This window comes from Schistocerca cancellata, chromosome 6, assembly GCF_023864275.1.
Source record: "Schistocerca cancellata isolate TAMUIC-IGC-003103 chromosome 6, iqSchCanc2.1, whole genome shotgun sequence".
NCBI classification, from domain to species: domain Eukaryota; kingdom Metazoa; phylum Arthropoda; class Insecta; order Orthoptera; family Acrididae; genus Schistocerca; species Schistocerca cancellata.
Window position 1 is genome coordinate 285,616,368 of NC_064631.1, and position 22,587 is coordinate 285,638,954.

The following is a 22,587-nucleotide window of genomic DNA, read 5'->3' on the forward strand; positions in this document are numbered from 1 at the left end:
TCGATAGTGTCAAAAGTGTCTGGAGTATAATGATTGCCCTGTAGCCCATTCAGCAGAAAGTATGTGGGTATGAGTCTCATAATACATTCTTGATATGCATCTTTTATCATCTTTTCTAATTAAGTGACCTTTGATTTTCAAGTGCACCTCAAATATCTAAATAGTATATAAAAACAGTAATAGCCTTTATTTTTGCTTGTGGTTTTTAATTGAAAGTAAGGTAGCTTTGGATGCCTGAATTTGTCTTAAGGTAATGAAATAAGCATGTCATAAATGCCCTAGCTAAAAAATCTGTTACTGCATGCTGGGAAATTTATTTGGGCATAATGTATCAGTGAGTCTTCTAATACTGAAAACCACCAGAATATTTTGTGTTCTAAGATCATCAGACAAAAAATAGCTGTTCCTGATGCAGTAAGAAATGAAATTTTGTTAGACAAGTCAGTTATACTCAGACTACAGCAGTACATGATGAATGTTAACTGGTTAGAGCAAAATATTCGCCACAAAACCTGAAAATATCAAATGGTGTAATGAAGAAAACAAGATTCAGAATCTCAAGAAAAGTCATTTGAAGTGAGAAACTTCCATTGGTAAAAATATTAATCCAAAGGGTATCAATGAGACATACAGTCACACGTTTTCTTCAGACCATATTTTACATTTGTCATGCACAATGTGAAGTGGTAAGAATTTTGTTATTAACAAATTTGATTGCTGTAAGTGAAACAATAAGATTATTGTTCTCTCAGTTTGTTGGGTGCATGATACAAAAGGCTAAGGAGATATAATGAAATTTAGTTTACAGAGCAAATAGTACAGTCCATAAAATATACGTGTTTGTGTAATATGATGATTTTCTAGAAAGTAAGTTTCCCACATTGCCAAAAGATGTCTGTACATGCAATCCAATAGATGTGAGAGATGTAGAATGTGGTATTGTATGTGGGAATTGGCACTTCTTACTCATTTAAAGTGTTGCTGTTATAGAGGCTAAAAATTATGACTATGATTTTTCTTCTACCAACCATGGGACAATGATTATGATAATGTAACAGCATATTTCAGTGCATGTAATGTAGTGATGATGGAATGTCGTATGAGCAGTTCCTGTTTTCTGAAGTAAAATTGTCTTTGTTGAAGAACACAATGTGTCACCAATACTTCATCAGTATTGACTGTCTACAGCAGATATGGATGCACATTTCAGAGACCCATCATTTGATCAACCATTTTCTGAAGGTATCATTGTCTTGGAAATGGCTGCAAACTATTCCAAATAGAAGTAAGTGCAAGTGTTATCCAGATTTGTGACAGTTTTTCCTCACATAGTTCAGATTTTCTGCAGGAATTATGCCACAAGATGTTGGCCTATTCATGTAATAATATAGAATTCTGCTCCTCCCAGTTTCACTGATTTCTTACATGTGATGAAATTTTGTTTGTGACTACTATTTTGAGTAAGCATGTTTTCATTCATCACTATAGTGAACAAAAGAGGTTTTGGGATAAATTATAAATTTTGAGATGATATGTTATCTTTTTGTCCTTCTATCAGTTATGTATTTTGAAACTGTTTATTTTCCTTACAGCAAATCTTTGAGGGTCACTCATACATTACACGAAGCACTGCATGTTGGTTGCCTTATGGGTATTGATTAAAATTACTTACACTTCTCATGTCAATAATTTGTCAGTTTTTGAGAATAATAAATAGCATTTTAAATATACATTTGGTATTTCAGCCCCTATTACTACCTGAGTTTCATAAATCTCAAATAATGAGCTGTTCATAGAAGTAGGTCGCTGTAAATTTTATTAATCAGATGTTTTGTTTCAGCTTCATTCGATTCATTTATTCTCTCTCACCTCAGAAAAACTAAATAGGACTGATGTTTTTCTTTTGTTATTTTAGCGTCTTGCAACTGGAAAATGGTGGCTCAAGGTAAAGTATGGGTGCTTCTTCATTAACCAAGATGAGGGGATAGTTTGTTTAATGTGCAGTGCATCAGTGATATTCCTTAAAAAATTATGGTGTGAAGTAACAGCTTCACTTACGTGACACTTTCTCCTGCTCCTGCTTGGTGTTGCTTTTTTGCTTGTATTGTTTGACAGATACCCTCCTTGTTTCTTGCTGTTGATATTATGCATGTAGAGTAGACATCGTGGCAAATAACTTCTTATGTCCAATTGGCTGCGTAATCATTACAGGCCTAATGTATTTTCTTACCTATCTCTTTCACTGCCTGTTACTACAATGGTAAAACTGAATGTAGGTGTACAAAATACTTGCTTTTTATTGTACAATACTCACAGCTTCATTTTACTTCATGCCTGGATTTAAATTATTTGGGTTTAAAATAATATGTGAATGTGTTTGTCACTGTATGTGGAAACATGCACGTATGAATGATGGCTTTTTTAACTTGTAGGTTGTATTCTTGTGTTTTTGAAATGTATGAAATAATAATAGCCTCTTTGTTTTTACATCAGTACTCATGAATAAATACACAGCTCTAACAGTGTCTATTAGTACTGGTATCATTAGTGTTGTCCTCTTCCAAAATACAAATGTTTCTGTTATTAAGGGGTTGTACTTTATACATCAAACATCTTTGAAGGTTCTGCTAAGGAAGTATATGCTTAAGATAAAGTAATGAAGTTTAAATTGTAAATGAAGTGACAAGAACTCCCTTGCCCAGTATGCTAAAAGTATGCTCATGACCCAGTATGACCCTCCACTGAAACAACTGTACCACCACCTTTGCCACACCTTTGATAATCTATCATCAAGCCCTGAAATGAGGGATATCCTACCCAAGATTATTCCCACCCCTCCTAAAGGGGTTTTTCATAACCTACCCAACCCTAAAAATCATCCTAGTTCATCTCTATCGAAAGGGATCATATCACTGTGAAAGATCCAAGTGCAAGACCTGACCAAACCAATCACCCTGCACTTCCTACTCCAGCCTGGCCATAAGCTTACCCTACTCCAGCCTGGCCATAAGCTTACCCTACTCCAGCCTGGCCAAAGGCTTACCCTACTCCAGCCTGGTCATAGGCTTACCCTACTCCATCAGAGGCAGGGCCACCTGTGAAAGCAGCCATGTAATATACCAGCTGTGCAGTAATCCCTGCACAGCTTTTTATGTTGGTGTGACAAACAACCAGAATTAGTAGCCACCACCAAACTGTGGCCATAAACAAATTTTACCACCCCGTGGCACTACACGCTTGATTCCAATGGCTGTTTCTCAACCCAGGCCATCGGACCCTTCCCTCCACCGCCATATTTTCTGAACTACACAGATGGGAGTTATCCTTGCAACACATCCTTTGCTCCTGAACTCTCCTGGGCTCTATTTCCATTAACTCGATGTTCCCACACTCTCCACCCACCCGTTTTCCCTTCCTTGGTCCTATCGACCCCTTTCAGTTCATGTCTCCAACTCACCTTCATCATGTGCCGCTCCTAACTGGCTCTGGCATATGTGCATTGCTTGCTTTGTCCATATGCCTGCAACACCTCCCTCCTGCATTCTTAACTAGCAGATCGGCTGCCTCCCTCCGAGGCACTTGCTACCCACCCTCAACCATTTCTGCCTTCCACCACTCCTTCCCAGTACCCACCCTCAACCATTTCTGCCTTCCACCGCTCCTTTCCAGTAGCCACCACACTTGACAACCTGCACCCTATCCAGTCCACCTACCGAACTGCAATCATGGTTGCATTAACTGGTGCCACGTAGGAGCTCAGGTGTGTGTGTGTGTGTGTGTGTGTGTGTGTGTGTGTGTGTGTGTGTGTGTGTGTGTTTCAACACTTCTGCTATTTGGGGAATGGTCTTTATTTGTCCTAAATTATTCAAATAATGAAGTTTGTTGCTCACATGATTGCTGATGTACCACGCAAAAATGTAGATGGGAAATGAAGACAGTACAACAGTGACAACAAAATTGTACATAATGAGACCATTGTTGACAAGATGGCCATAAATAAAGTCTTCTGATCAGTTGCAAGGCCACTGTGAGAAACCAGACATGAAATTTTAAGTTAAACGTGAGATGAAGATGACTTACAAGGTCATTGATCATGTGGGGTAGTCACAGTGCGTGAAACTTCATTGATTTCTGTTGGGGAAGAGGAAAAGGTAGCAGAAACATTGATCGAACATCAGTAAAATTGGTCAAGGACAGAAATTGAGATTTACAAAATTCAGAACAGAGGGCAATGGAAGTAAATTGATGTGAGAGACAAAAAGCAGAAAAAATGGTGGTTTACTTATGAATGACTGAATACACTTGAACTCTGAATTAAGGCAGCCAGGAAAAATAATTTTTGGTTTTGACTTCAGAAACTGTGCTGAAGTTTTTCATCAAAAGTAACAAACCTTGGAAGGAAAATCTCTGAATTGTTTCTGTAGTCATTTACCTTTTCTGTTTTTTGAGAATTATGTTCATGTACCCATACCTTGTTCAGAAGAACAAATTGACTGCCAGTGGAGAATAGAACTGCACAATGTTTTCAGTTCATCTTTAGCCACATGTGCAGTATGCCTGTGGCAGCAACAGTTGCAAGGTTTTGTACTGAACACATATGTAATTCCAATTAACATGCACTATCGAGTTCACTTTGCTAGATTGCAATAGCCTCTTCATATAGATAACATCATTCCACTTCCAAGACATACAAATATCTCAGCAGTAGCAACAGATCGTCATCAGTGATCAGTGTGCTCCATCTTTAAGTTATAATTTTGACAACTAGTTCTCAAATAGGTTAGAGTCAGCAACTAATCACATTAAAATGAAATGAACTGCTTCAAGTACTTACTATTCACAGTAGCCTACACAGTATGTCCTACTTATGCAGCAAACAAAGTTGGAGTTGTTGTGAAAACAAGAGTCATTTAATCAAAATGTTTAACACAAACTGTAACCACTAGTCAAGAAATTCATGAATTTACAAAATAGAGAAACACCACACAATTGAGAGTCAATTCCTTCATTGAAGCTATTATTACATTTGTTGTAACAACAGTATTGAAAGGATAGATTGCGACTCACCACACAGAGGAGGCATTGAGTCACATAAAGGCATTGTGAAAAAGAATAAATTTCTTTTATTTTTGTCTATTATCACAAATTCTATTCATAACCATGCCACAGCTTGTGAAAAGAGTGAAAAAGGTTGCCGAAATATTGAAGCTTTCAGACAAAGTCCTTCTTCTGAAATAGCAAACATATGCACATTCACTCCAACACAACTCTACACACATGTACACTGTCTCCCAGCACTGGGGCCTGACTGTATATGTGGCAGCATCTGACGTGAGCAACAGTCTGATGGGCTAGGTCATAGGCGTAAAGAGGTGAAGAGGTGGCATGGGGCACAGAGGGCAAGGGATAGCAAGGTATGTGCTGTGGTGCCTGTGAGAATGAGCAGGGACATTTTATTGGCAGAGCAGACAATGTGTGTAGTACTGGAGTGGGAGCTGGGAAGAGGATAGATAGGTGGAGGACAGAAACTAGTGAGGGTTGAAGCCAGAGGAGTTATCAAAATGATTGGTATTTTGTAAGGAGCATTCCCACCTGTGCGAATCAGAAAAGCTAGTGCTGGTAGAAAGAATCCACATGATGCAGACTGTGAAGCAGCCATTAAAGTGAAGCACATCGTGTTGGGCAGCATGTTCAGCAGGTGGATGGTCACTGTCTCTTGGCTGCAAGTAGGTAGTGCCCCATCATGTGGACAGACAGTTTGTTAGTTGTAATGGCTACATAGAACACAGCACAGTGGTTGCAGCTTAGCTTGTAGATCACATGACTGCTTTTACTGGTAGCCCTGCTTTTGATGGGATAGGTGATGCTTGTGACAGGACTGAAGTGGGTAGTGATGGGGGGCTGTATGGGACAGGTCTTGCATCTAGGTGTATTTCAGGGATAGGGGTATCTACTTCAGGGCTATGAACTTCGAGACAAGGAGCTGGTACAGGGATGGATTAGGGATGAACAAGCATACTGCGTAGGTTTGCTGAGTGGCCGAATACTACTAAGGGTTGGGGAGGATGTTCCTCATTTGAGGACACAATGAGAGGTAGTTGAAACCATGTTGGAGAATGTGATCTAGTTGCTCCAGTTCTCGGTGGAACTGACACACACTTCTATGCTTCTATCCCATGGACACACCTAGTAGTCTTTTCCTCTTTTCTACTTCCCCCCCCAATCCCCTCCTCCCAACTTCCCCCCTCCTCCAAACTACACCTCCCCCTTCTCCCCATTTCCCCCCCTCCCAGCACAGCCATCTGACACTGCTCCTGATAGCCCTGTCCTGACCGCACTATCTTCCTGCATGCTCCCACAGGCAGCACAGTATCTTCCCTGCCCCTGTCCTGCTTTCCCTCTTCCCTCTGTGCCCCATGCCTCCTCCTTACCTCCACCACTCGCCGCAGCAAATTGCTGCTTATGTCAGATGCAGTCACAGCCAGGTTCCAAGATCTGGAGACAATGGCTGTGTGTTTGTGAGTTGCGCTTGTGTGAATGTGTGTGTTTTCTGTTTTGGAAGCAGGACTTGGCCCAAAAGCTTAAATATTTTTGCAGTCTTTTTCATTGTGTATGTCTGCAACCCAACACCTCTTTTGTCTGGTAAAGTAGCAATATATCCTTTCCATATTGTTATTATTCCATTCTGGACTTGTTGTTGTTTGATTGTACAGGGTGAGCCATTTATAGTGTCGTGGCCATCTTGCTCCAAAATGAAGCAGAAAATTGAAAATGTTTCCATACAAAAATGCAATATTCATATGGAGACATAAGAGTGTGACCGTAACTCATCCTTAAAATACCATTCTCAATGTTTTTTCAGGGTCAAATTACTTGTTTTTAAAAATTGGTTGGTGTATTTTCTTTTATGGAAATGAAAAGGGCATTCAGTGTTTAGTATAAAAGATGTAGTACATTTATCCACTAGGGGTGATAGGTGATGTGATATTGGGCAAATAGAACAGCAGATGGTTTTCACACACTTTGACTTTACTGGCATCCATTTACATACAATATGTACGGTACTCGTACAATGCATAACCATAATTCATGTTCACATTACAAACAATTTTAATTTAGTAAATGCTCAAAGTTACGACCATTAACTTTGATGCATTTCCGAGAACGCACTTCAAAAGATTGCTGAACATGCCTCAGATTTCTTTGCTGATTCTTGTACAGGCATTTCTGATTTGTTGACACACATTTTTGGGTGTGGTTGACATTTCTCGGTAAACTTTGTTTTTAATGTATCCCCACCAGAAAAAAATCTGGAGATGTGAGCTCCACAGAGCGAGCAGGCCAGTGGACAGGCCCTCTGCGTCCTATCCATTGATCAGGATAATCTCTGTTTAGTATTTCTGGAGCTCTAGCTGAGTAATGAGGTGGGCAACCATCATGTTGATACCACATGGCACCCCATTCCACAAGGGATACATCTTGAAACAATGCTGGAAGTGCTTGGTCCAGAAACATTCCGTATTTCTGGCCATTCAGTTTACCTTCAGTGAAGTATTGTCCAGTGATACATGAGCCCAGAATTCTAGTGAAGCTGTTGTTATTTGTTGGCACATTATGCATGACTAGAGCCCATTTCATGTCATTGGCACTAAACTGGCAGTGAAATGGTGGAGGCTGGACAGTCCTATAACCACATTATTTTGCCATGTTACCAGTAATATACAATGGAAATTGCAGCTTGTTTTATTTCACAAATTCCGGGTTATAAATTCTTCTCTCATTTTGTTACTGCTATACTTCCTGCATATTATTGCCAGACTGATTTTGTTAGATCTCTCCATGGAGTTACTTTCTAACCACCTTAACTATTTTAATCTTTATTCTAAATATGTGGATGAAAGCAAGTGATTGTTTTTCTGTTGTAGACTGAAACATTAAAATAGAATCTGTTATATCTTATGGCATTTCCTCAGTTACTGTTGAGAAATATTGTGGCACATTGGACTTATATTTTGGAAGAGTGAATTTCATATCCTGATCACACCATCCAGATTGATCATTTCCATATTTTCCCTAAATCACTTAAGATGAATACCACAATGGTTTCTTAGAATTTTGTTGTCTGTCCTTACTGCATGAAGTGATGCAGTTAAAAACTGAACTTCCATTTAAAAAGACAGAAGTTGAAATCCATATCCAGTCATTCAGATTTATGTTTATTGTGGTTACCCAAAATTACACAAAGGAAAGTCAGAATGAATTGCAGCAATATGGAAAGGATGCATTGCTATTCACCACATAGAGGAGGTTTGAGTGACAGACAGGTACAATGAAAAATACTTGTAAAATATTAAGCTTTTGCACAAAGTCCCTCTGAAACAGAAGAGAGGCACACTTTCACACAAGCACAACTCTCACACTCAGGCCATTGTCTCTGTCTCCAATGCCCATGTGTGGAGTTGTGTGTGTGTTTTTTCTATTTCAGAAGGACTTTGCCCAATACCTTAATATTTCAGCAGCCTTTTTCATTGTCACTTTCTGTGACTCAGTGCATCCTCTCTGTGGTGAGTAGCAATTTACTCAAAACTGCTTTAGACAAATGCTGGGAAAGTTTATTAGAAAAGGACATAACCAGTTTACTTCACCAATCTGAGCTTATCTCCTTCTCCAATGACTTCCTTTGTTTTCTCAATTCTTTAGACAAAGATAATAACTAGAACATTTTTACTTGTTTCCATTTTAAATCAACAATATTTCTATTCCATGATACTAGAAAATTTGGGGTGGAGTACAATTAATGGAACAAGTCAAGGTGACCACTCACCATATAGTTGAACCATTATCCAGTGGAGAGGCACATAAACGAGTATGCAAACATTTCTGAGCTCTTGGACAATGTCCCTCCACTGAGTGAACTAACAAGTAGACACATACACTTATGTGGCTATAATGTCCTGGCCGATTGCATTGTGTTGGTGTTTCGGACCAAACCAGTTCTATGCATCCATCAAGCACATCTTATTCCAGTCCTGTTGCAGGCTATCCAGCCCTGTCAGAATTAGGGACACTTGTGAAAACAGTCGGACCATACACTGTCAAGCTGTAACTCCAAAACAGCCTTTTCTGTGGGAGTGATTACCAACTAGCTCTCCATCTATATTATTGCCCACTGCCAAAATGTGGCCAATAGCAAATTTGACCACCCGGCTGCAAAACATGCTTTTCAACACATCATGCTCATCTTCAATGATTGGTTCAGATCCACAACATTTGGATTCCTGACTCCCCAAAATGATTTTCTTTTAATTGTCTGTACAACACATCCTTCAATTCCACAATGTACCCAACCTCAAACTCTGCTAGCCCCTCTCTCACACTGAACTCCACTCTCATCACCACACCTCCCACTTTACTCCATTAACCTAAATGTATACTTCCTCATTCTTTTCTCCACTTCTCTCCCTCACTCTCTCTGTTTCATCCTCTTCTTTCCCTACCAAACACTCTTTCCCTATTTGCTCTTCCACATCAACATGTGTCACATGCAACTTACCTTTCTTGTACTGACAAGCTCTGGTGCCTCTTTTCTAATCTCTTGTGCCACTTTCCTAAGCTCTGGTGTCTCTTTCGTATCCCATCTCCATGCTGCCTTCCCCATCCTCCTGTCAGCTGTCCCGTATGTCCACTTGTACTGTACACTCCCTGTCTTTTTGTTCATCTCATCAACTCCACCAACATATTATCGCACTCCAATGAGGCTACAACACTGACTAAATCTAGTTGGTTATATATCTGTGTGTCAGTGAGAGTATTCTGAAGGACACTGCTCAATAGTTCTGTAATTTTTATATATATATATATATTTCCACACTTAATCTGTGACTACTTTTGTTTACCACCTGAAGAATTGTATGCATTCAAATTAATTTCTGATGGTGACTAATCAAAGGAAAAGAGATCTTTTTTTCACTTTTTGTGAAGTGCTGCTGTCCTCAAAAAATAAAATATAAAAGAAAGCTATCCTTGAGACATGCTGTGAAGATATTCTACTGCATCCATTCTGTGTCTCATGAGCACCATACAGAAGCACACTTGAGTTATAAGTATACCATACAAGAGTAAAAAATAGTAACTTTTGCCAAGCTCCCTACTGTGCTTTGTAGTATATTTACAAAGATGCCAAAGAAAGAAAATGGAAGAGAAGAGATTAATGTTACTGAGAAATGCCTTTTTTTATTTTGTAGCTCCTTGCATGCTTTTTCAGATGTCTGAAGCTTGTAATTAGTGTCAGTAACTTTGAGTATAGTTGTTTATGCTATATTGCCACTTTCATTTCAGTTGCTTCCTGCTGAAAATTACTGTTCATCCAATCATAAAACCTTTATAGATGCAGTGGCCATTCACAGAGCATTGTCAGTAGTTTGGTCAAGTGTGTAAAAGATTGTGACAGGAAAAATGGGCTCTTGCTGTCAGGTGTAACAAATACAGCTAGGACTGACCAGACCTTAAGATAAGTGCTTGGGTTATAAATTAGTCACCATTTATAGAGAAATAAGTGTAAACTCAGAGGAGACATTACAGTACTTCCATTACTAGTTAATCTCATTTTTCCTGTAATAGTGTGGAAACACACTATTGCCTGTGGTTGTAGTACAAAAATACATGTGCATATACACTGCCATTTGGGTAATACCTCTCTGTTCAGGCCTATCTGCCCTTTCCTGCTTTGTAATCTCACACTAGCCTATGTGACTAGCAAAATGATATACATACTGGACAACATAAATACTGCTTTCTGAGTTTTGAAAGCATTATTAACTCTCTCTGGCGCACATTAGTGAGTCATTGTATGTGGCCAGTCGAAAGTGATGGCACATAGGCAGAATGCGTTGTGCGATAGATTGTACTGTTGTTAGTTGCCTTGGTCATTGTACCAGTGACATCACACTTGGTACTAAAAATTATCATCATTTTCTGATTCTATTTCCCTTTTGTAGTAAATAAACATTTGACATTTCTTCCTGTTGTTCCTGGGATTTGTTGAATTAGGTTCAGAGTTCCTCCCATTACTATTAACACCTTTTACTTGTTGTTATCTTTTCCACTTTCCTGTTACAGATCACACTGTTATTCTTTCTCTTTCCATATCTAAAACAGAAAGTAGCTCATTTACCAGAAATACAAACAAAAAGAGTAATGTAGATTTTGTTATAACCTATATTTGCTCAAGATCGCATTGCATTGTAGAAAACATTAATTACTAGTCTCAACTCCTAAAATGGCCATCTTCAGGTCTCGAAATCATTATAAAAAGGTGACAAGTCAAAAATATGATAGCATTAACATGAATAATTATGCAAAAGCTGTTAGGAGTACATACCAGGATACACACTTGCAGTGCCTAAGTCAAGAGAATAGATAAGACACTTTGTCATTATAGGTTTAACATCCTTATGGAAACGTCAATTGCAAAACAACATGGAATAAACTTACATGCATATAATCCAAAACCAGTGGTCTGACGCTTTATGCAACAAATTAAAGTAGAAATATATCTTACAGTCATATTTAAAATATACGTACGTGAAGCATATTGTAAAAACATCATTGGAATACTCTGAATATGACAAAGGTATAATGCCCAAACACATTATCAGTCAGATCTAGGTAGTCAACAGACAACTCGAAAGACAATGGCAGTTATACAGAGGTAGAAGAAGTAGCAAATGTGAATCTCAGAAAGTGCTCATAACTTTGTGTGTCATGCTTTTTTGTCTTGTGTTCCTAGGTGATTTTTCCATCTCATTGATTGAAAAATCTGTACTACTCTCATTTCTGTTTGCTCTTCTGGTCTTCAAACTTCTACGTGAACATAGCATCTATTCTTGTTTGCAACAATGATATAATCTTATCAAAATTAATGTGAAGTTTGGTAGTGTGAATGTAGGCAAAATAACTGCAGGGACAAAACTAATGCAGACAAACCTTTGCTTGCTTCTCTATCTTATATCTTTATCCACATTTCGAGTACTTCATTAACATGTATAAAGACCTACACGTCACACAGGCCATGACTTAAAAAACACAAAAGATTAAAAAAGTTTCCTGAGAGTGGGATGGATTTTGTCAGCTATACTGACATGAGTTAAACTCAAAAGTTTATGAAAACATAGATGTGAAACTTTTTTGCCAATGATCACTATCTTCTGACAAGTTGAGGGAAACATTTAATTCTGTGCCTTTGAGAACACTATATCTCATCATTCATGGAGAAGCAGTGGCTACAGAGTGGTGTTGGATAGGCATAACAAAAATTAAAGAGAGAAGAAATGGAAGAGTTATGGAGCTAACACACAAGCGACCCCTGTGAAATAAACTGAGAAAAAATATTAGAACTGTTTGGGAATGTGCAGAGAGTGATTCAGAGGTTTGTGATATGAAGATGGACGCGAAGAATCAGAAGGGAAGGTCAAGGGACAGGAGTCTAAAAGGAGTAGAATTGATCATTCAGAATATTTGGGGGTAATAGGCCAGAGTAGTGACAGAGAGATTGTGTGAAGGCCAGAAAATATGGAGAGGCTTGGGTTCCCAGCAGACACTGCCAGTGGCAAAGAAACTGCAGAAAATTATGCTGATTATTACTCAATTTGTGCTTTTAATCACATATTTAAGACAGAACTGTCATAAACAGTAAAAACCTAAGTGTAAAGTTGAAAAACAGGTACATTACCAGCACATACTTCCTTTCAAATTTAATCGAGGAGTGAAAGTAGTGGATGCAGTTTGAATGTATGGTTGGAATGTCATTGGTGAAAGAACAGCAAGAGAGTGGTTTCTTTGTCTCAAGGAAAATTGTTTATATGAATGCCTCTCTACATTCAGGGAGAACGTAGGGCTTTGATAAAAACTATTTTTATGTTTTACTGCAATTAGATCTACCCTAGTGTGCTTGAGAATTTGCAAAGACAGTGTATTGTGACTCTTCATTGGACAAGTTCAAAATCTGCTTTCTGGGTGCCATATGCTATTAAACCAAAAAACAAAAATCGGTCTGTACCAATATTTGTCTCTTTCCTTATTTCTTATTAAGCAATTTGATCAAAATAAGCACTCTTATCCAAAACTAGTAATGAAAAATGTTCCCTAACTCAAGAAAAAGATATGGTTGACTGAGCACCCGACGGAACAAATATGGTGTTGTGCACTATTACTTACTATACAAGAGTGTAACCATCACTGCTAACTTTTATTACTGTTAACCTGTATGCTTTGTGCCTCAAAGTCAAGAAAAATACAGAATATACTGCTGTTATTGTGATCTAGTAACCTGATACAATAGGCTATCCAGGAGCTTAATAGGGAAGCCATTCCAACACCATTTCAGATATTCACCTTTTAACTCTATGTTAAACAACCTTCAAGAAAAATTTTAAAAAAATCTTTTCACTCTTGGATTTACAAATTTTAAAAATTTGAATCATTCTATGGGGATGGAATTGAAAAAACTTCTTTAGTGTTGGAAAACTGTTGTATAAGTAGATATTTTGGGAGAATGCATTATTGACAATTAATGTCTCTCATATGTTTATTTTTATCACATATTCAGTTATCTTTTAAAAAACAAATACTGTGAACCTCTGCACTAGTCTCATAAAAAGTACAGATGGAGCCACAAAATAAACTAGTCATATATTCAATAAACCAGTCATATATTCATACTGTGCATGTCTGTATCATCTCCCCTTCATTTCTGAACTCTACAATGTCTCTCCATAATACTATGCTGGACTACAATCTCCAGATGGAAGAGTATGGCATAAACTACATTATGTCAGCCTAATTCCAGTATGAAATTGACATTTTAGGTGGAATGTGTACTTAAAATGGACATGTTTGTGCCAGTTTCGTAGTGTGTACTAGTGTTGATTTGAATGTGGGTTTTCTTACAGTTTATGTCCAGCAGGACTTAGAGAAAAATGTCAGTGGAGTCTAGAAATGTAGGGGAGAGAGAGAGAGACACTGTCAGAAGTTTAGATCCAGGTTTGAGATGATGAAATTTTGTTTGCTCATGAATTCCCCTACTTCACTCACTTATCCATGTATTGTGCTACCTGCAAAAATCACAAAATTCCTTTTGTCTTGTTCTGATTAGTTATTGAACCCCATTCACAAAAGCACAGAGTTTGTAGCTGCAGCATGTAATTTTTTTTTTCCTGACACCTGGAAAGTGCATGGAGTATTTCGTATGGCAGACAAGTTCACTGATGGATATGGGCACTAAGAGTTTCCAAGTACTTTTTCGTAGGTGTTGTTGTTAGATTTATGTAACGAAAGACCAAGACATATTTTAGAAATTTTAATTATATTTTTATTACAGGTATAATTTTAAAATCTATTTTTTCTTAATGAGACATTAGTTTCCCTGTATTGCTCTATGGCACTCACTCCCTGCATTTCTGCCACCCTGTTTCTTATTATCAACTAATTGCTGTTATGTGTAAGTTATTACTTTCTTCTCTGTGTGGACCATGTCTTGTGTTTCAATTACTAATGCACCTGGGGATAGGGAAACCACTTGTATTATTCTTCAAGTTATTGCTGTTTGTTTAATAATTTTTATAATTAAGCTGTTTGATATGGGTATGTTTCACCATATTTTATGGTCTGTGAATATCAACCAATCAAGAGCTAGATAACATCTTTGTGCGTGCTCCCATATAGTAACTATCATTTTTGTATGTTAATCCTGTAACCTGTAAACTACCACATCTCCCTTACGGTGTTTTCATGAAGGCTTCCTTACACTCTCTCAATGTGTCTCCAGTTTGTGAAAGTTATAATGGCAGGAGTATGTCAGTCATGAGATATAAAGAGCTATTTTGTTAACTTTGAGGACATAAATAAATAACTGCCAAAAATTGTCTGTTGCTGTACATTTATCTTTTTAGCTGTTATTCTTTTATCTTTTACACTAACCTCCAGAGTTTTATATTTAAAATACAGTACTGAACTGTGCGCAACTAGAAAGTAAAAAAATACAGTACTGAACTGTGCGCAACTAGAAAGTAAGTTCAGGTAACTATTTAGGCTGTCTAACTCTTGTTTTTCTTCAGAGCAGGAAGTTCACACACACACACACACACACACACACACACACACACACACACACACACACACAAAATTGCCAGTCTCTCAGCTAGGTGTGAGGAGGAGGGGGGGGGATGATATCAGAGGACATAAAAACTACATTTTATATCCTCTCTACTTCAGTTGCTCATAGGTCAATACATCATTATCCAACCCAACTCCCTCAGCATCATTAATATGACTACATTTCATCACCTGTGTTTTACTTTTATTATTGTTCATCTGATAACCTCTTTTCACCTCTATCCATTCTGTTTAACTGATCTGTGGCCTTTACTGTCTCTAACAAAGTCACAATGTCACTGGCAAGCCTAAGTGTTTTTCTTTTCCCTGAAGCATTTTTTGGAAAAAGCGTATTTGTGGCATCAGCTGTGCAATTTTATGTTTGCAGTTTTGATTGTTACAATCATCTTTAAAGAGAAAAACATTGTAAATCAACAGATCCTTCTTGAAGATGATTGTAATAATCGAGCCTGGTAGAGAATAAACATAAAATTGTACATCTTATGGCACAAATATGCTTTTTCCAAATTATTTAACAGCCGTAGACAATCACCTACAAGAAGCTCTATCTTGGTTTTTCCTTGGTTTGCTTCACTGCTTGTTCAATTTGAATCACATGGAAGATACCTTCAACTGTTAGAACTGCAGTCTGGTTTCTGTACAACTTTTAGATAACCTGTAGCCTCTTGTATTTTATCACTTATAACTTCAGAATTCCATAGAGCATATTCCACTCAAAATGAAAACAATGACAAGGGAAATTAGGAAGATTTATAACCAAGAACAGGGGAAAATGGAGCTAGAACAGAAATGAAAGAGGAATATAGAGGAACAGTGATGAGAGGGAAATGAGAGCAAAGTTGGGGGAGAACAGTCTGAAAGTCTAACTGCCTGTTCTCCTACCTCATCAGCTTCTTGTTCTTGCGTACCACCTCTTCCATTATCCATTTCTCTCTTTGCCTTTGTTTCATTTCTCTCTGTCACTGATTTGAGATTGTTCTGATTTCCCTTTTCATTGTTGTATTATGTTTCTTATCTTTCTTTTTTAGTCTCAACTCTTTCTGCTTTTCTTTTGTGTTTTCTTTATTTGGTTTCCTCCTTACACCTAGGGTGCAAAATTATTCTATCTCCATCTATCTCTGGAACCGTTTCTATTTCTCTTTGCTCTTCACACATTTTGTGGCCTTCCACCATCTCTCTTCACCCTCACAGCCTTCCCCACCTACCTCATTTCACACTACATCCCCCACACTATGAGTTTTTATCTTTCTGTTCTGAAGGAGAACAGAAATTCAAAATCTTAAGTATTCTTTAAAAAAAGCAACAATAATAGACATGTCCTTTTGAACTTTCATCTTATCAATTAGTGTTGATATTTCTTCTCTATAACATTTTGCATTCTTTCCAAGGTTTTCACTATCCTAATATTATTCCATATTTATTATACACTGTCTCATGTGTGTTATGAACTACCTGCTTCATCTACATTCAGACCCAGATGCAATCTCTATATGTCTTATAGTCTGAACACTGCTATGACTGATTTAACTTTTTTCATCTTAACACACCCTATGTTATATGAACTTTGGAAAAATAAATTGATAAAACTTGGCTCTTACTTAGTAGTTGCTTCCTTGTGGGTGCATCAGTTGTGTATTTTGTAGCGGTTTTTTCACCTTAAGAGAAGTCACTATTTAGGTGATTAGTTTGTGACGTATATTAACAAGTTAATTATGTGTTTTGTTGTTTTTAGCAGTAACTTGAAATTTTTCTTTAATGTTAATTTAATATTTTCTACTTATTAAATGTGTATTTGAAAAGTATTGTGACAGTGCTAAAGAAAAATTTTGAAGGTTATGATGGGCTCTGTTATTGATGTGCACTCTTTGACACACAAGTAACCAGTAGTTTTCTAAAATAAATAAAACAAAATACTCTGATATTGTCAGTTATCGCACAGCATGTAGACTGAAGAAGCTAACAAAAGTGCTAATGTCTAAAATTGCATGAAAAGAAATGTAAGACTCATGGAGTTGTGTTAATTCTTAGAGTATTCTATTTCAGATATTAAATCTGAAGCTCCAGGTTGCATGTACTGTCTAAGGTGATCAATTTCTAAGAAACTGCTCAACATGTACTGCATGAAAGCTGTTCCAGAGAATGTCTGAACAAGTTACTCAAAGCACGCTTCATTTCGATATAAATTTTAGGTTTTGTTAGTAGCACAAAAATGATAATATAGTCATTTACTACCACACATCATACAATTGGTTTGGGACATTAATTTAAAAAAATGATATATCTGATGATTTAGGACTTGTGCTCTGTTTATTGAGTGACTAAAAACAGTAGCACCTTGCTCAAAGAAAATGTTAACTTCTTCTATCATAGATTAAATAAGGTGAAATGGGCTTTAGATGATAGTATTTCATGCTCTGAAAATTTTGCTACTTTTTTGGAAAACTTCATACATGTTCTTAATTAAACTTTCCACTTATTGTACATCATAAAAAAGTAGGAAACAAATTAAAGTGGATTACTTAAGGAATAAAAATCTCTAGTGCAAGGAAAAGGCGGCTTTATAGAGAACTAAAACATAACAAAAGTTCTAGCTGCGCAGGATTAGCTGAGCGGTCTAAGGCACTGAAGTCGTGGACTGTGCGGCTGGTCCCTGCAGAGGTTCGAGTCCTCCCTTGGGCATGGGTGTGTGTGTTTGTCCTTAGGGTAATTTGGGTTAAATGGTGCGTAAGCTTAGGGGCTGATGACCTTAGCAGTTAAGTCCCATAAGATTTCACACACATTTGAACATTTTTGAACAAAAGTCCTGATTTTGTTACCTATGTAAGAAATTACAAAGATATTTTTTAAAAAAGTTGTAATGGCAGCCAAAGAACTGGCAAATAATAGATTTATTTTGGATAGTGAAAACAAAACAAAGGCATTATGGTCAGTGATCAAAGCTGAAACAGGTGCCACAGGTAGAGACTATTATATTTCTGAAATCAAGATAGAGGATAAAACTATTGTAAATCCTGCTCAGATTTATGAATTATTTAATGGAGTCTTTATAAATGTAAACAAATCAGTCATCCATGTAGAAGATTACCCAGCCAATGCAAATTTCTTCAACAGTGAGCAATTTGAAAGTGAACTTTTCAGTACATTTACCAAAACTACTGTAAAAGATGTAGAAAATGTGATACTATCACTAAAAAGTAAAACATCAGCAGGATGGGTGGAATACCAACAAAAGTGTTAAAAATAGCCGCAGAGCCACTAACTACAATAGTTAATCTGTCACTTCAAGAAGGTTATTTTCCAGACGCACTGAAGTATGCAGTAGTTAAGCCACTATTCAAAAAGGCACAAAAGAACATATGGAAAACTATTACCCAGCCTCTCTTCTTCCATCACTATCAAAAATATTTGAAAGGATAGTCACAATACAAATTCAAAATTTCATAGAAAAATTTAAAACAATCTCAGAAAGTCAGTATGGGCTTCAAATAGACAAAACCACAATCTCTGCTATACATCACTTTGTTGATAAAAATTAGCTCATTGCTAGACAACTCACTGCATGCTACAGGAATTTTTTGTAATCTATCAAAGGCCTTTGTTAGTGTGAATCACTTCTCTCTTCTCTGTAAACTGGAAAAGTATGGAATTAGGAGCACACTATTAGAATTGGTTTAAATCCTATCTAACCAATCAAAGACAAAGAGTGGTCATATCATCAGAGAGAGGAACTTATACTTGAAAATGGAAAACTATTTCACGTGGAGTACCCCAGGGTTCTGTCTTAGGTCCCATTCTATTTCTGTTTTATATAAATGACCTGCCACTTAATATTGAGTGTTACTCAGTTTTATTTGCAGGTGACACATCTGTAATCATTGAAAGTAACAGCATGGACCAAATTCCACAAACTGTATGAAATACTTCAGAAAAATTAGATACCTGGTTTGATTTAAATGGGTTAAACTTAAACATGGAAAAGACCCAGTTAATGGAGTTTATAACAAAACAAACAAAATTAAATGGTACATTCAGGCCAGTCACAGAAATCAGGATTTGGAGGAAGCTAGCTATGTGAAATTCGTAGGAATACAACTAGATAAAAATCAATCATGGTGATCACATATACCTTGCAAATAAATTAAATATCCTAGCATTTGCAATGAGGATATCATACAGTGTTACCAGATGGGCATAAGAAAAGTTGTATATTACAGCTACTTTGAGTCAGTAATAAAATATGGAACTGTATTTTGGGGTAACTCAAATCATATGTGTCGAATACTGAAACTTCAGAAAACCATCATTAGAAATATGCACAATGTAGGGTGAAGAAAATAATGTCACCCGCTCCTGAAAAAATCTAAGTACATTAAGTATTCCTTCACTATACATATATGAGCTGATTATCTTTGTACACTGAAACCCTGATTTATTTGTGGCAGATGATTTTCAACATGACTGTAACACCAGAAATCAAAATAATTTTATGCTGCCCACTCACCATTTAAAACTTTCTGCTCAAGCTCCATGTTATATGGGTATGAAAAGTTATGACAAAGTGAAAGGAAGGTTAAATTCCTATTGGATAAATTTAGAAAGACTGAAAAAAAAGATTATATGAGAAACTAGTGCAAAACTGGTACTATTCAGTATTTTGAGCAGGAGGGAACAAGTACTTAGGATTGTTAATTTGTAAAAGTTTGTTACTTATGAAGAAAAATTGTGAATTGCTTAATTAATTAATTATTCAGTACTGTATATTATATTACTGATATTACAAGGAAAATTGTAAACCAGTTCTTGTGTTTTGACAAGTATCCTGTATATTAAGTCAGTGGCTTGAAATTGTATGTTACGAGACAATAAACTTCTATTCTACTCTACTCTATTCTATATAGGTAGGTCATTTGCAGTAAGATCTGTAGGAATACCTGAATTTGACCTGTGACATCATGCTAGACATTTGGCCTCTCAGAACATCATTACCATTTTCAAAGTTTCTTGTGCCTTCACTTCCACACAGAACTCCGTTTAAATTTGTTGCTTATAAAAATAATTCAATTTGCACTAAACAGGAACTGTCACACAAATATAATATTCTTTAATGCACATCAAGGGCACACACAAAAATGCATTTTGTGTGATAGTACCCTTGCCTTGCTATAATGATAAACTACAGTATTAGTCTCCTCAAAATGAAGACAGTTTATGTATGTTTTTATTAATATTAAAAAGCCTCTCAATTGCGGATAAAACTTGTGAAAGCAGACAGTCCTATGAATCATGAGAAACATTTCTGTTAGTTATGTGTGAGTTAGGACATATGTACCTCTCTATAGAAGAAAGTTAGAGGCACTTTAAGCTTAACAACGTACTTACTAAACAGTTTTTATAGAACACTTCATATTTTGATAATAGAGTTCTCAATGTAAATGTATCTTTTCTCCCATTTTTCTTAAATGTTTCTAGATTCACTGAATTTTATTCTACTAAACTTGCCATATAATGTAATTGTTGTGATTTTACATTGAGATCAATAAGATAAAAAGGGTAAGAATGAGAGAACCATAGAGGTGAAGCACAGAAAGATGATAGGATTTGCTGAAACAGTAACAAGGAATGGAAATATCTTACACTATCATGTCAGGACAACACTGTATGTTTATTTCATGTAGTTTCCGAAATTGTGAAAACAATGCTGTGACTTCAGCCTTTTAGTTTAATAACCAAAGAAATTATGGTTCCAGTTAATTATATAGTTTTATTCTCCAGGATAACTTTGGATTGTGAATATATCTTACCTTCAAATGCTGCAAATTTAAATGATGTCCATGTTAGAAGAAGAAACTCTCCCAGCAAGTATGGGAAGAGTAATTTTTCTTAAAACAACACAGTCACGCAATAAGTTTGCATGGTTGAAAAGCAAGAAACTTGCAGTGTGCTACAAAACCTTAGATTAAATGTTTACCTATAAAGATTTATAAATTTAACATACAATTTTCTTTCTTATCATTGAACTCAAGTGAGAAAAGTTACTAAATGGGACAATGCTAATTGTATCAGACCAGTGCCATCTTTACGCAGTAGTACACATTTATAGACTACTACCAATAAGCCAGAAGAATATAATAACCTTTACACATATACAACATGAATTAGTTATGTTTCCTATTGTAGTAAACTGGACAATCTAACTACTTGAAAACATATTTCAACTTTTTAAATGTATGTTCGTAATTTGGTGGAATAAATAACAATAACAATAGGAAGTAATGTAACACATAAAATGTACGGTAATAATAATATTGCATATAAATTAATTTGCTCTTTTGTAGTCCAAAAATACAAAAAAATTGATAATATTACTCTCTTGGATGGAATAGCGAGAACTTTATTCAAAGAAAAGGGCATTAGCCGATTTTGAAAACTTTAACCATGGAAGTTTTTTTTCCCCCAGTTGGGGTCAGCATGCACAAATATAATCTTCTGACAGAAAAGTGTGTGTTCCATGCTCATTTGTGGAAACTGGACTATTGCCCTTTGGCCCAAGGAAGGACAAGTTGTTGGTGGCACATTCACACGCACAACACATCATAAATCACAGTAGTTCTCAAGTTACAATATCACTCTTTCCCCAGTAAAATTATCCCTCTCTCTTTCTCCCTCCCCCCTCCTCCTCCCCCTCCCCCTCCCTCTCCCTCTCCTCCTCCCTCAACACCCATTTTCACTGTAACAATAGGAGCTATGTATTAAAATTATTCATTCATTGACACTTTCCACCAAATATGAGCCTGACAGTTCCTATAACCTCTGGCATTTTTTCTTGAAATATTATCTCAAGAGATTAAAAATGATTTCAGGATACTGCATTTTCAAAGGTTGAAACTGTCTTAAGAGTTGCTATGTTGGGTTATGAATTAAGCAATACCAAAGGAGAAAATGTTGGGAGTTCTCTTGTATCTCTGTCTCATATTGAGACAACTGTCATTTTCCTCAAACAGGAAAAAACTGTATGAACAATCCAGTGAAATTTGTCACATTTTCTTAGTGTCACGTTAGGCACAGAAACTAACCGATTAGGCATTACTTGGATTTTTACAGCTTCATCTGTTTCTCTCTTAGTTTCTTCATTTACGCTTCACCCAAAATCATCTCTACAGTTTCAGTAATCTTGTGAACTTTATTCATTTGCATCAAATAATACACATTTTCTTTATTATTGCGTTGATTGTCATGCGAGCTTCATATTCATACTACCCAAGACACATTTTTTTATCTTTTTCTGTATATAAGGCCTGCGCATTACAAGCTACAAACTGCCTACATCTCTGCTTTATGCAGCAAATACACCCTGATATTTCAATAACATTGTTTTATATAACACATATTTAGTTGGTTGAATGTGTGATAAGAATA

General features: G+C 36.5%; 1 protein-coding gene across 4 annotated transcripts in view; it reads left to right on the forward strand.

Moving 5' to 3' along the window:
- Positions 1-22,587, forward strand: part of LOC126088526 (GATOR complex protein WDR59) — a 271,830-nt gene that overhangs the window by 186,551 nt on the left and 62,692 nt on the right. For 2 of the 4 annotated variants that reach the window (XM_049906688.1, XM_049906690.1), the window contains one exon: positions 1,916-1,945. The exons of the other annotated variants lie outside the window; for them this stretch is intronic. In XM_049906688.1, coding sequence (XP_049762645.1) covers positions 1,916-1,945 — 30 coding nt within the window. The remainder of the gene's footprint in view (positions 1-1,915; positions 1,946-22,587) is intronic. 4 annotated transcript variants of the gene reach the window in all.